The sequence below is a fragment of the Prunus avium genome, chromosome 4 (assembly GCF_965620075.1).
Source record: "Prunus avium chromosome 4, drPruAviu1.hap1.1, whole genome shotgun sequence".
NCBI classification, from domain to species: Eukaryota; Viridiplantae; Streptophyta; class Magnoliopsida; order Rosales; family Rosaceae; genus Prunus; species Prunus avium.
Window position 1 is genome coordinate 18,722,589 of NC_142287.1, and position 13,382 is coordinate 18,735,970.

At 36.8% G+C, this 13,382-nt stretch overlaps 2 protein-coding genes across 2 annotated transcripts; both read right to left on the minus strand.

The window, feature by feature from the left end:
* Nucleotides 1-216: 216 nt before the first annotated feature.
* LOC148294964 (plastid division protein CDP1, chloroplastic-like) lies at nt 217-1,039 on the minus strand. The gene is made up of 3 exons (XM_088251748.1): nt 919-1,039; nt 676-789; nt 217-557 (listed from the first exon to the last, which is right to left on the minus strand). The coding sequence occupies exons 2-3, from the start codon at nt 736-738 to the stop codon at nt 384-386; spliced, it is 237 nt and encodes a 78-aa protein (XP_088107874.1). The 5' UTR covers nt 739-789; nt 919-1,039; the 3' UTR covers nt 217-383.
* Nucleotides 1,040-1,602: 563 nt separating this feature from the next.
* Nucleotides 1,603-4,753, minus strand: NRPB7 (DNA-directed RNA polymerase II). The gene is made up of 6 exons (XM_021962611.2): nt 4,007-4,753; nt 3,208-3,373; nt 3,036-3,086; nt 2,422-2,487; nt 2,261-2,329; nt 1,603-1,871 (listed from the first exon to the last, which is right to left on the minus strand). Exons 1-6 carry the CDS (start codon nt 4,120-4,122, stop codon nt 1,809-1,811), a joined length of 531 nt encoding a protein of 176 aa, XP_021818303.1. The 5' UTR covers nt 4,123-4,753; the 3' UTR covers nt 1,603-1,808.
* Nucleotides 4,754-13,382: the final 8,629 nt, after the last annotated feature.

The window sequence follows — 13,382 nt, forward strand, 5'->3', positions numbered from 1 at the left end:
TTGGTTTCTTTGAAACCAAACATTGACCAAAAAAAAAAAGAATGAAGAAATCCAATATCATTATACCCACCTCCCAAAACAAAATCCTTTCTTCCTTTTTTTAAAAAATTAAACAAGAAAAAACTATTCTAAAATATTACGAATAAGATAATGTTACACACTTAATAAATGCAATTAGGCAACGTGTATCTACAAGAGGAATCCACAACGAAAAGTATGGGTGAAAAAATGAGTTTCACGACAAACTGTAGCAATCAAATTCTGTAAAGAATTCAATCCCTCTTAAATTAGTGTTTAACAATATTTATTTTTCTTTAAAGAAGAAAAAAAGAGCCTGAAAGGCTGAAGGCTGAAGGCTAAACACTAAGCCACAAAAATCTATGTTAGACTAAGTAGATTGTACAAAGACAAATCTGTACCTCTTGAAGGAGGCAAAGAGCACCTGGCAACCAAGCACAAGGGATTCGTAGGGAAGATTTAGGTGGGATCTTTTCCTTAATATTACCAGCATATTCTGGTACAAAAAGAAGCTTATCTCTCACATCCATTAAAAGACCCTGCAAAGCAGCCCACCAGAGAAATAATTTAAAGATGAAATTAAACAACCTAGCAGAAAGCTCTTTCCACCTGGTATATCTACTACATATAATAATAAAAAAACTTTAAAGTCTCAACCTGGCGAGATGCAACAGCATCCATGGTGTAACCTTCTTCAATTTCAGCACTCTTCAAATCCATCACTGATTTAACAACCTCATCTTTTTCAGCTTGATCAGGAACGCCAATAAGCTGCAAATTCATTACGTTAGCATTAAGTTACTAAATGCAGAGTCAGACTAACAATAAAGTTCAGAAAATACGGACATGTTAGCGCAAGATTCACATAAACATCACACAAATTGTACAAACTAGACAAACTCTGAAAACGTGATTATGCCACTTCAAGTGTAAGGATGGCAGAGTGTGTTCAACAGTTGAAGCTCTTGAGGACAATGTTAAATATGGCACTAATGCAGATGATGTTACTAGCCCGCAGACTAAAGAGCGACTCAAGTGACTTGCAGGATCTGGAGCCAGAACAAAATGCAAAAGGAGGCGGAGGGAAAGCAATTTTATCCCCTTTCGATTTTCTTCCTCTTTTGTTGCTTCTCTCTTCTCTCTCTGTTTCTCTTCTTCTCCTTTTTTTGGCCTGGCTTGGGGGGGGGGGGGGAGAGGAGGAAATTCAGAGACGATCTCAACCTCTAGTTTCTTCGGCAGGTGTATTAAAAATATATTTTAATATATAAATATCGGTCGGTTGCGGTTGCCGACGGCTATGGTATCCTGCAACTGCATCCGCCGTATTTCGGCTCGGTCGTCCAACCTCAACCGGTTATGCAACCATTTTCCTTTTCCTTTGCTTCTCCAAATTTTGGTGCCAAACAGAAAAGCCAATTCCTCCATAACAAAACAGAAAGGGCAGAGATGGGATTTTCCATGTTTGTGCAGTTCCTTTACTTGAAGGTTAAACAACTCATTGGTTGCCATTTGAGAACTTATATCTTTTGTCATAGTTCATCCTTTAGAACACAAATCAGACCAACAAAAAAAGAAACGTACAAATGAGATAAGAATGTTGTGAGGAGAAATAAGATGAAAATATAAGGGCAGAATTATTATATTACACTCATGGAAATGAAGGATAGGATTACAAGCATGGGTAAAAGCTTCCCCAATTAAAAACAAAAAATCCACGCTACTGAGCTATTCAACAGAACCACAAGGCAAACAGGCAAAAGCCAATCATGCGTGCAGAACTCCCAACTTCACTAAGCAGTCGCAGGATCGTTTATCACACCCAAGAAATCATCCTTTATTGTACCAATGCAGAACTGCAAAACAGAGGGAGAACTAGTATCAGAAGCAAACAAAATGAATCCAAATTGCACTATGCTAGCCCTGCTGTACAAAAGAGCCTTTTGTCAGGCGGTTCTAAGAGACCAAGTGTGTCAAAAACTGACTATGGCAGCTAACCAGGATCAAACAAGTAAGAGATTCATGGAAATCCAGGATATGATCATCCCATCACTCCACCGTTCAGTTTGATTTAGTGTTGAAAATTCAAAACATGGCACTGATTAATTGAGGAACAATTAAAAGGACCATTCCTTGGATGACTTTACTCCCTTTTCCAAATCACATGGACAGCACAAGGAAAATGGAAACAACAAAGACAAATTAAAGAATCACTAAGTGAAAAGAAAACAGAGTGACTGCATACAATTTCTGTAGCATCTACTCGGGTTCCAATTATCTTTAACCGAACTTCGCTATCTTTCTGAATCTTAACCTACAAAATAACAAAAGATCAATTTAACCATATAAACTAAGCTAGAAATGAAACAACTACTCTTTAGAGAATCAGGTGAAACTGAAGCATACTGATCCATCTGATGTTGTATAATTTGGCATATCTCCAGATTGGAACTCCATATCATCCGGTATCAACTACAACACAAGATGAGGACGTTAACATATACTCTATATGTAAGATATAACCATTATGATATGATATTTGAATCCATGACTCAGAAGGTACAAGAGAGGAGCACTTCAAACTCCAAAAACCAGTAACCTATAGTATAAGTTAAAGAAGTTGAAAAAGTATAACTCTCATTGAACTTCAACTTACATAGAAATTTTCTCATATATATGACTAGTAGACTACTGCTTATATACAATTAGGATACAACATTGACTATGTTAGCAAAAGACAAAATAATGACTATGTTATAAAGAAAGATGCAACATTTACTAACCTAAAGGCCAAAAGTATATGATTCTTTAGAGGTGGCACTTTATTAAAAAAGTTGAGTAGAAATGGTTCTTTTCAAGGAAGGGGGGAAAATAGAAGGCAAAGAGAAACACACACAATAGCAACAATGCAACCCGCCTTAGTCCTTGCCAAACTTATAACTTCATACAATACAAAATTTGCTAACAAGATATGGATAAAAGCTTATCACTGCTCAGAATAAACAATGGCAGATACTTACATGGTTTGAAACAAAGATTTGAACGGGACCAGCCTCAGCAAAAAATCCCATCTATAAGAATTCAGATGCCATTACATATTTTCCGCATTTAGTATAAAGAATACAAGTGCTTGAAAAAACAAAGTAAGAATATTGATGCCATCACCTTGATAGGTAAAAGAGGAAATCATACCTTGTTCACCATAGTAACAACAGCTTCTAAGATCTCTCCTTTGAATGGTCTGAAAACAACACACTGGTACTTCACAGGGAATGTGACAAACCCTGTTCCATCGCGAATCAGCCCCTTCCCAATGTTTTCTATGCCCGTAATTGCAACCACAAACCCATGTTGACCACTGCACAAAAGATGAAAATATACCAACTGTTTTATCTATCCCATCATGTAGCAAAAACAGCGAAGAACATTTACCATATACTTGGTTTTTCAAAGCTAAAGCACTTGAAAGTTAAACTTGAGCAGAAGAACTTGGTGAAATTCAATTATAAAGTGACTAAAAATGGAATTTGACTAGTATTAATTATACAGAAGGAGTCATACTAATGCAAAATACATGACGTACTGGAGCTTATATTGGCTAAGGTACGAGCTTTCACAAAGACAAAACTGAACAAGAACCAGTGATGAGTGTCCCCCCTCAACAAACTCAATGTGATCTGGGATTTATCTATAAATTAATATTGGGTCAAACTTCAATGTATTTAACGTTAATGCATCTACATAAGGACTGACAAAATTCAGTTTTCGGTTTGTTTTTGTTTACCCAAGTTTAGAGCATAATCGAACAGATAAGGGGTTCCGTTCCTAAATAAGTATGTAGCAAATAAAGTGAAAAGAAGAAAGAGAATCGAAAGGTTTAAGCTTTCCTCATATTTAAATTTCGCAGGGCTACAAGGCAACCAAAAAAAAAGCAAAAGAAAATCACAAGGGTTATATTGTATTTAATAAGAAGAAGAAGAGGAGGGGGAACCTGCAAGTGCCTTCAACATCTTTCATGAGCTTGGCCACAAGATTTTCACGGAGATTACGACCAAAGTGACGAGGATGAAGCTGCATGTTTCTTTCCAACACTATATGGAAGAACATATTTAGGGCAGGAACGGATCGAAAACTAGTGTTCCGAATTCCAAACTTTCAATTCCAATCCGAAAAAATTCGGAATTTCAAATCTTATTACGATTCCAAAATTTCGGATATATCGGAAAAATAGGAACTTTTCGAAATACACTCGTAATCTGAATGCGCTCTAGCTTTTGCTGTGGGGTTTTAATGGAATTCCAGTTTCATACCAGAAAAAAATAATAATAATAAATAAAAACACTACTCCAAATTTATGCCTTCATGACTGAAAACACCCAAAAGTCGTTTTCTATATTTTCAGGATCTGTGTTTTCAGGCGAGCACCACACCCGCCACCCTATTGAACCACCACGTCAAACCCAATTGAACCAACACTGTCAAACCAAATAGAACCTCCACATTAAACACAATCGACCCCAATTGAAGTGGATGAAGATCTGCAACTTTGAAGGGGAAAATAGAGAAAGATCGGGAGGGAGAGAGAGCCAAGGATAGAGAACTAGAGAGAGAAAGAGTAAGAACCAGAGAACAGGAAGATAGAAAAACGGAGAGAAAAACAGAGGTGATTTGGGTGGGTTTTGGAGACACGGGAAAAGAGAAGGCGGGGGACGTAAGAAGAAAGAAGACAAAAACAAATATAAGAAAAGAAAATAAACGGCGGTGGAGATATAAAGAAATAGGGAATTAGGTTGGAGTTGGGATTTGGCATTTGGGCTGCTGCGAAATGGGCTGGGATAAAAGTAACTGGGCTGCTGGCATATTAAACCTTTTTGTTTTTCTGTTTTTGTTGGAAATGTTATATAAACCTTATCATGAATAAGAGTTGCACAATTAAAAATGTGTGACCCAACTAAAAATGTTATATAATTTTTAATATGTTCATATTAACTAACAATGAATGCACTTGTTTAAATTATGATTTTTTTTTTAATGTAACTTTTATTTATTAAATCTTATTTCATCTTTTAAAAAAATTTATGAACATTTTAAAGGAAATAGTAATATAGTAGATAGCACCATTACTTATAATTATATGTATATTTAATTTATATAGGGAGAGATAGTTTCTGTTTGATATATTTAGAGTTGTGTCAAGATTAAGTTTTGATTTTTGTTCTTCTTCTTTTGTTTTCTCAGGGGATTCTTTTGGCAGAGGAGTTGAAGGTTAGAAGCAGTTAGGTGAAGAAAATGCTTTCTTTGAGTTACTTCTATTTCAACTTTCTGTGAAATTCCTTTTTCTTTTGACTGAAAACGCTCTGACCTTCTAATGCAGATCTTCTAAGAAAGAAACAAATTGGATGATATTTAATCCAAGTTATACGATCTTTATATGTTGAATAAATTGTTTTAGTATTTGAACCCAAAGATTGTAATTGTGAACTTTTGTTCTTTATACTATCTATTCTATTTTGTTGTGCATAATGGATGAACCCAAAAATTTTCAGAGAGGAACAATTAAGAGATAAAGCTGTGAAGCATTTGATTGTAATGTTTTTTTTTAAGAAAAGCGATAATTTTCTTTTTTAGTTACACTATTAGAATTCTGAAACTTTAATTATTTACTTCAATTTGGGTAATTGTCATAATAGAATTTGATTGGTTGTATTTTGAGGTTCTCTCATTATTTGGTTGTTGTAGTTCATTTCAATTATTGTTTTTTTTTCTTTCTTGCTGTTCAAATTTGTAGATTGTGTAATTTTAAGATTTCTATTGCTTCTAATTTTTTCCATTTTTCCTATTTTAGGCGCATAAATTGCAAGGAAGGTTCACATCACTGCATTGGTTACTGAAAAGGAGTATGGATACATGTAAAAAAACAAATAAAGGAAATTTGTACTGGATAATTTGTCTTTGTGCCAAAATCATGAGTTGCTTGGGTGAAATACAAATCTGTTTTTATTATTTGATTGTGTCTTCTGAGGGGTGGTGTCATTCACTGTGAAAGGAAAATCTCTTTGAGAAACCAAAGTAATTTTATATTTATTCTTTTCTTTGAGTTTTAGAAAAATCTCTTTGAGAAACCAAGAACTATGCGCAGAGAGCTCAAAGCTATTGATTATCGATAGAAATACCTGAACAGGAAAATCCTTTTGAGGCCTCCGGGTTGACCAATCAATATTTTCCCAGTTCACAGTAGGAGGAAACATTTTGTAGTCCCTTTGCATAAAGAATCCCTGTTCCACTATAATAACTCAATTATTCTATCCATTGTAAGAGTCATATAATACAAGAACGATTAGTAAGATTAGTAAAAACCAACCTGACACTCATTTTCAATTATATTGATGGAACTCAGCCATTTAACAGAACGAGCACCTATAACACCAGGAACAATTACGCGCAGTGGATACCCGTGACCCCTGTTTAGAGGCTTTGGCATAGTAAGATTACGGGTGGCTTGATCGTTGCATGTCTTCCTCCTATGTGCATATTATGTAAATATTTATGTATATAATCTAAAACTACGATGTTGTGTAGAATGAAAATATTATTTTATTTAAATTATTTGAGATTTTCCTATTAATGTTGGATTTGCTTTGGATAATATTAACGTGTGGGTAATTAATTGAATACTAGCCTTAATGCATGCGCTTCCGCGCATGTGAGAGGCTTTTTTTTAATCATGCGCGCTACACGCGACTTATAAAGTATCGTAAATATTTTTTCGCAATTGTATTCATATAGATGTCCGTTTCAATAGTTTCATAAAAAATAAAAACAAAAAAAACTACTAAGATGGACTTCTAGAAAGATACGGGCGATAAAGGAAAACTTTTAAGACGACGATATATCACACGCGCGCGATTTAAATATGAAACTGTTGAAATCGACATGTATATAATTGCGAAAAAAATATTTACGATACAATCTGGTTGTTTTTTATTATTTGGCTTGTTTTATGTCTTTTGCCCCCACTTTACTTGAAGGTTAAACAACTCCTTGGTTGCCGTTTGAGAACTTATATCTTCTGTCATAGTTCATCCTTTAGAACACAAATCATACCAACAAAAAAAGAATCGTACAAATGAGATAAGAATGTTGTGAGGAGAAATAAGATGAAAATATAAGGACAGAATCATGGAAATGTAGGATAGGATTACAAGCATGTGTAAAAGCTTCCCTAGTTAAAAACAAAAAATCCACGCTACTGAGCTATTCAACTGAACCACAAGGGGCAAACAGGCAAAAGCCCATCATGCGTGCAGAACTCCCAACTACCCTAAGCAGTAGCAGGATCGTTTATCACACCCAAGAAATCATCCTTTATTGTACCAATGCAAAACTGCAAAACAGAGGGAGAACTAGTATCATAAGCAAACAAAATGAATCCAAATTGCACTATGCTAGCCCAGCTGTACAAAAGAGCCTTTTGTCAAGCGGTTCTAAGAGACCAAGTGTGTCAAAAACTGACTATGGCAGCTAACCAGGATCAAACAAATAAGAAATTCATGGAAATCCAGGATATGATCATCCCATCACTCCACCGTTCAGTTTGATTTAGTGTTGAAAATTCAAAACATGGCACTGATTATATAAGAAAATATGGTGAATGTTTTCTGTATTGATCACTGTACAAAGATTACAAATATATAACAGAGCTTAAGGAATACAAAAGGAAAGAAATCTCCAAATCCTATGTCTAAGGTAATTACACAGAAAAGGAAAAGAATTGCTGTCCAAGTAAGACAGCTATACAACGATAACTTCAATCTAAAGTCTTCCTTCTATTAAGCCTTGATTTCTAACACTCCCCCTCAAGTTGGAGCGTGTATGTCTAAAAGATTCAACTTGCTTTTCAATCGTAGGAAAGTTTCCTTGCCCAATGCTTTTGTAAAAATATCTCCGATTTGATCTCTAGAAGGAAGGAATGCAGTACGTAATGTTCCATCTTGAATTCTTTCACGAACAACATGGCAATCAATTTCAATGTGTTTGGTTCGCTCATGATAGACCGGATTTGCTGCTATATATATGGCAGCCTTATTGTCACAATAAAGTGTACTAGGAAAGGAGTGTGATATACCAAGATCTTGTAAAAGATATCGTAGCCATTGTAGTTCACATGTAGCCACTGCCATTGCCCTATACTCGGCTTCTGATGAGGACCTAGATACAGTGGGCTGTTTTTTGGTTTTCCATGAAATTGGACTTGTTCCAAGAAACACACAATAACCTGTTGTTGATCTTCTTGTCATGGGGCAACTTGCCCAATCTGAGTCACAGAAAGCTTGCAATTTTAATTCATTATGAGAGGATAATAGAATACCTTGACCTGGTGATCCCTTTAAGTAATGAACTAAACGTGTAGCAGCTTTCATATGTGGTTGGCGTGGTTGGTGCATGAATTGGCTGAGAATATTAACTGCAAAAAGAATATCCGGTCTTGTAACAGTTAGATAAATAAGTCTTCCAATCAAGCGGCGATATGAGGCTGGATTATTGAGTAGATTGCCATCAATATTGTTGAGCTTTAGACTTTCTTCCATGGGAAAAGGCTCAGGTTTAGCTCCCAATAAACCTGCGTCTTTGATAATATCTAAAGCATATTGTCGTTGGTTCAAACAAATGCCTCTTCGTGATCTTGACACCTCAATCCCAAGGAAATATTTAAGATTGCCCAAGTCTTTTAGCTTGAATCGCTGATGTAGGAAGTTCTTAAGCTTGGAAATCTCATTTGCATCTGAACCTGTGATAATGACATCATCGACATACACTAGTATAAACACTGAGGAGATACCTTTGTGTTTATAAAACAGAGAGTAGTCGGCTTTGGATTGAATGTAACCAGCGTCAAGAATGGCCTGTGAAAATTTGGCAAACCATTGCCTAGAAGCCTGCTTAAGTCCGTAGAGTGATTTGTGTAACTTGCAAACAAGATTCTCCCCCTTACGGACATAACCCGGCGGAGGCTGCATATAGACGTCTTCATGTAAGTCACCATGCAAAAAAGCATTGTTGACGTCTAATTGATGAAGGGGCCAATCCTTAGAGGCCGCAACGGTGAGGAGAACCCGAACGGTGACCAATTTTGCAACAGGAGAGAAAGTCTCTTTGTAATCAATACCCTCTAGTTGAGTGTAGCCTTTAGCAACGAGGCGAGCTTTAAACCGCTCGATGGTACCATCCGAATTACGTTTGACTTTGTAGACCCATTTACAACCAATGGGGTGTTTGTTGGCAGGGAGAGCAACAAGGGACCAAGTGGAATTTGATTCGAGAGCGTGGAGTTCATCACGCATGGCATCACACCAATGGGGAATAAGGGAAGCCTGTGAATAGGAAGTGGGTTCCTCTACAGTAGAGATAGAGGCTAAAAAAACATTGTGAGGGTGAGAAATATTAGAATAAGTGAGATAATGAGAGAGAGGGTAACGGGTACCTTTGTTAACCGAAGATGGATTGACATGGGTATTGTAACAGTGGTAGTCGAGGAGCTTGATGGGTGGTCGACGTATACGAGGTTCAAGATCAACTGCTGGAGAAGGTGGCGAATGAGTGGAAGGATTAGTGGTGGGATGGGCAAGGGGTGTGATGTTATTGGTCGGAGTCAATGGAGGGATAATATGGGATGGGGTGGAAGGATTATTAATAGCAGATGGATGGTTAGGAATAAAGGGTGATGAAGAGGGTGAAGGTGTGAGAGCATGTTGTTGGTCTGTAGGTGTAGGAGTGGGTGCAGCGGAAGGAAAAGATGGAGGGGTTTCAATGTCAGAGGTATCTGTAGGTAGTGTAGGCATATTTGGAGGTGAAAAAATGGTGTGATCATGAGTGGAAGGTGTTGTTTCATAAGGAAAATGGTTTTCAAAAAACTGGACATCCCGACTAATAAAAATTTTATGGGAGGAATAATCATAAATTTTGTAACCTTTTTGATTGTGGGGATAACCAACAAAAATTCCAGGTGTGGCTCGTGTGTCAAATTTGTGTGCTTTGTGTAAGACATTGTTGGCAAAGCAAAGACAACCAAAAACTTTTAAGTGTGTATATGTTGGTGGTTTACCAAATAAAATTTCATAGGGTGTTTTACCTTTTAAAACCTTACTGGGTAAACGATTGATGAGATATGTAGCTGTCAAGATGCATTCTCCCCAAAATTGGAGAGGGAGATGAGATTGAAAACGGATGGATCGGGCCACATTGAGAAGGTGACGATGTTTTCGCTCAACTACACCATTTTGTTGTGGTGTGCCAGGGCAAGTGCGTTGATGTTGCACTCCCATAGAAGAAAAAAATTGTTGAAGATTAGCATTGAGAAATTCTAAACCATTATCGGTGCGAATTTTGCAAATAGAGGAATTAAATTGCAATTTGATCATAGAAAAAAATTGTTGTATAAGTGTGAAAGCTTCAGATTTGAAATGCATGAGATAAGTCCAAGTGCAACGGGAATAGTCATCAACAATGGTTAAGAAATACTTAGCACCAGTAAATGATGAAATAGTGAAAGGGCCCCAAATGTCACAATGTATTAAATCAAAGCATTTGGAACTGGAAATACTACTTAAAGGAAAAGGAGTTCTAGCATGTTTTGCTAATGGACAAATCAAACAAGTATCCTTATTAAAACAAGAAACAGAATCTGAAAGGTGGGAAATCTTGGATTGAACCATATGGGAGGGATGGCCTAAACGCCAATGCCAGAGATCAAAGGTTGCAGATGTGACGGTGGAAACAATGGGAGCATCTTCGGAATCCAAGTAGTAGAGACCACCACGCACACTACCCTTGCCAATCCTCTTCTTCGTAACTAGGTCCTGGAAAATGCATTCATTAGGATAAAACGTGACGGAACAATTTAAGGACTTGGTAATCTTATGAACAGACATTAAATTGAATTGAAAAGAAGGTGCAAAGAGTACATTTTGCAAGGGTAATGTGGGGGATGGATTTGACTGGCCTATATGTGTAATAGATGCTGTTTGGCCAGTGGGTAATTTGACTGGTGCACAAGTAATGGGAGTTTTGGTATGAAATAATTTTGAATTTGAGATCATATGGTCAGTGGCACCCGAGTCAATAATCCAAGTAGAGGAATTGAAACTAGAGATTAGGCCACATGAAATACCTGAAAAATTATTTGCCAAAGGACTACTTTTACCATTGGAAACCATGGAAAGAAATTTTTGATATTCCTCAGGAGTGAGAGTTATGCCGGTGTTGGATGGTGATGGATTGGCATGCACAGCAGCAGTGAAGGGAGGCTTATTGGATCTATTCTGATTATTCCTGCTAGATGCATGGGTCCTATTTGACTGATTTCCGGTGGACTGATCTCCCATAGACTGATTGCCCTGTCGCCTTTTGTATCGGCAATGAGAGTCGGAGTGCCCATCCTTGTCACAGAAATCACAATGATATTTGGAAGGATCTTTGTTCCTGCAATGAGATTCAGTATGACCATCTGCTCCACAAAAATCACAATGATATTTTGGTTTAGATGATGAACGAGAAATAGCAGCCAAGGCAGATTGATCTGGTATTTGTAAAGTTGGTGAACTCAATGAACGTTGACGTTCATCCTGTAAAATAAGAGCATGGGCCTTAGTAACTGTGGGTAATGGTTCAATCAATAGAATATTGCTTCGAACAGTAGAATAAACTTCATTAAGGCCTGTGAGGAATTGCATGAGTCTCTGCTCCTCTAAGATATCATTACGAGAATTGGTGGTCCCACAGGAACAAGGAGCCACAGATGTGTACGATGAGAGTTCATCCCAAAATCCTTTGAGGACAGTGTAATAGGTTGACACAGAAGACGTCCCTTGGTGGTGATTAGATATACTTCGATGTATCTCAAATATGCGTGGAGCATTTTTTTGCGAAAAACGTTCCTTGAGATCAGTCCAGACATCAAGCGCACTCTCGGTATAAATGACGCTGTTGGAGATCTCTGCAGAAAGTGAATTGACGATCCAAGAATTCACCATACTGTTGCAGCGAATCCATTGGTCATAATCTGGGGATGCTTTTGTAGGTATGGTCAAGCTCTTATCAATGAATCCAAGTTTATTCTTGGCTTCCAGAGCTCTGCGTATAGCTCGACTCCAGGTAGGGTAATTATCTCCGATAAGAGGCTTGGAGACAATAATAGTGCCAGGGTTATCTGAATGATGAAGGTAAAGTGGTGAAGAAACTGGATAATCAGGTATTGAATTAGTTTCACGGTTGGTGGATTTTTGTGTTTTTGGTGTGACACTGCTTTCTTCGGTATTTGTCATGATGAAGATTGCAGGAAGAGCAAAGAGGGATCAGACGTTTTGCTCTGATACCATATAAGAAAATATGGTGAATGTTTTCTGTATTGATCACTGTACAAAGATTACAAATATATAACAGAGCTTAAGGAATACAAAAGGAAAGAAATCTCCAAATCCTATGTCTAAGGTAATTACACAGAAAAGGAAAAGAATTGCTGTCCAAGTAAGACAGCTATACAACGATAACTTCAATCTAAAGTCTTCCTTCTATTAAGCCTTGATTTCTAACAGATTAATTGAGGAACAATTAAAAGGACCATTCCTTAGATGACTTTACTCCCTTTTCCAAATCACATGGACATCACAAGGAAAATGGAAACAACAAAGACAAATTAAAGAATCACTAAGTGAAAAGAAAACAGAGTGACTGCATACAATTTCTGTAGCATCTACTCGGGTTCCAATTATCTTTAACCGAACTTCGCTATCTTTCTTAATCTTAACCTACAAAATAACAAAAGATCAATTTAACCATATAAACTAAGCTAGAAAAGAAACAACTACTCTTTAGAGAATCAGGTGAAACTGAAGCATACTGATCCGTCTGATGTTGTATAATTTGGCATATCTCCATATTGGAACTCCATATCATCCGGTATCAACTACAACACAAGATGAGGACGTTAACATATACTCTATATGTAAGATATAACCATTATGATATGATATTTGAATCCATGACTCAGAAGGTACAAGAGAGGAGCACTTCAAACTCCAAAAACCAGTAGCCCATAGTATAAGTTAAAGAAGTTGAAAAAGTGTAACTCTCATTGAACTTCAACTTACATAGAAATTTTCTCATATATATGACTAGTAGACTACTGCTTATATACAATTAGGAAATAACATTGACTATGTTAGCAAAAGACAAAATTATGACTATGTTATAAAGAAAGATGCAACATTTACTAACCTAAAGGCCAAAAGTATATGATTCTTTAGAGGTGGCACTTTATTAAAAACGTTGAGTAGAAATGGTTCTTTTGAAGGAAGGGGGGAAAATAAAAG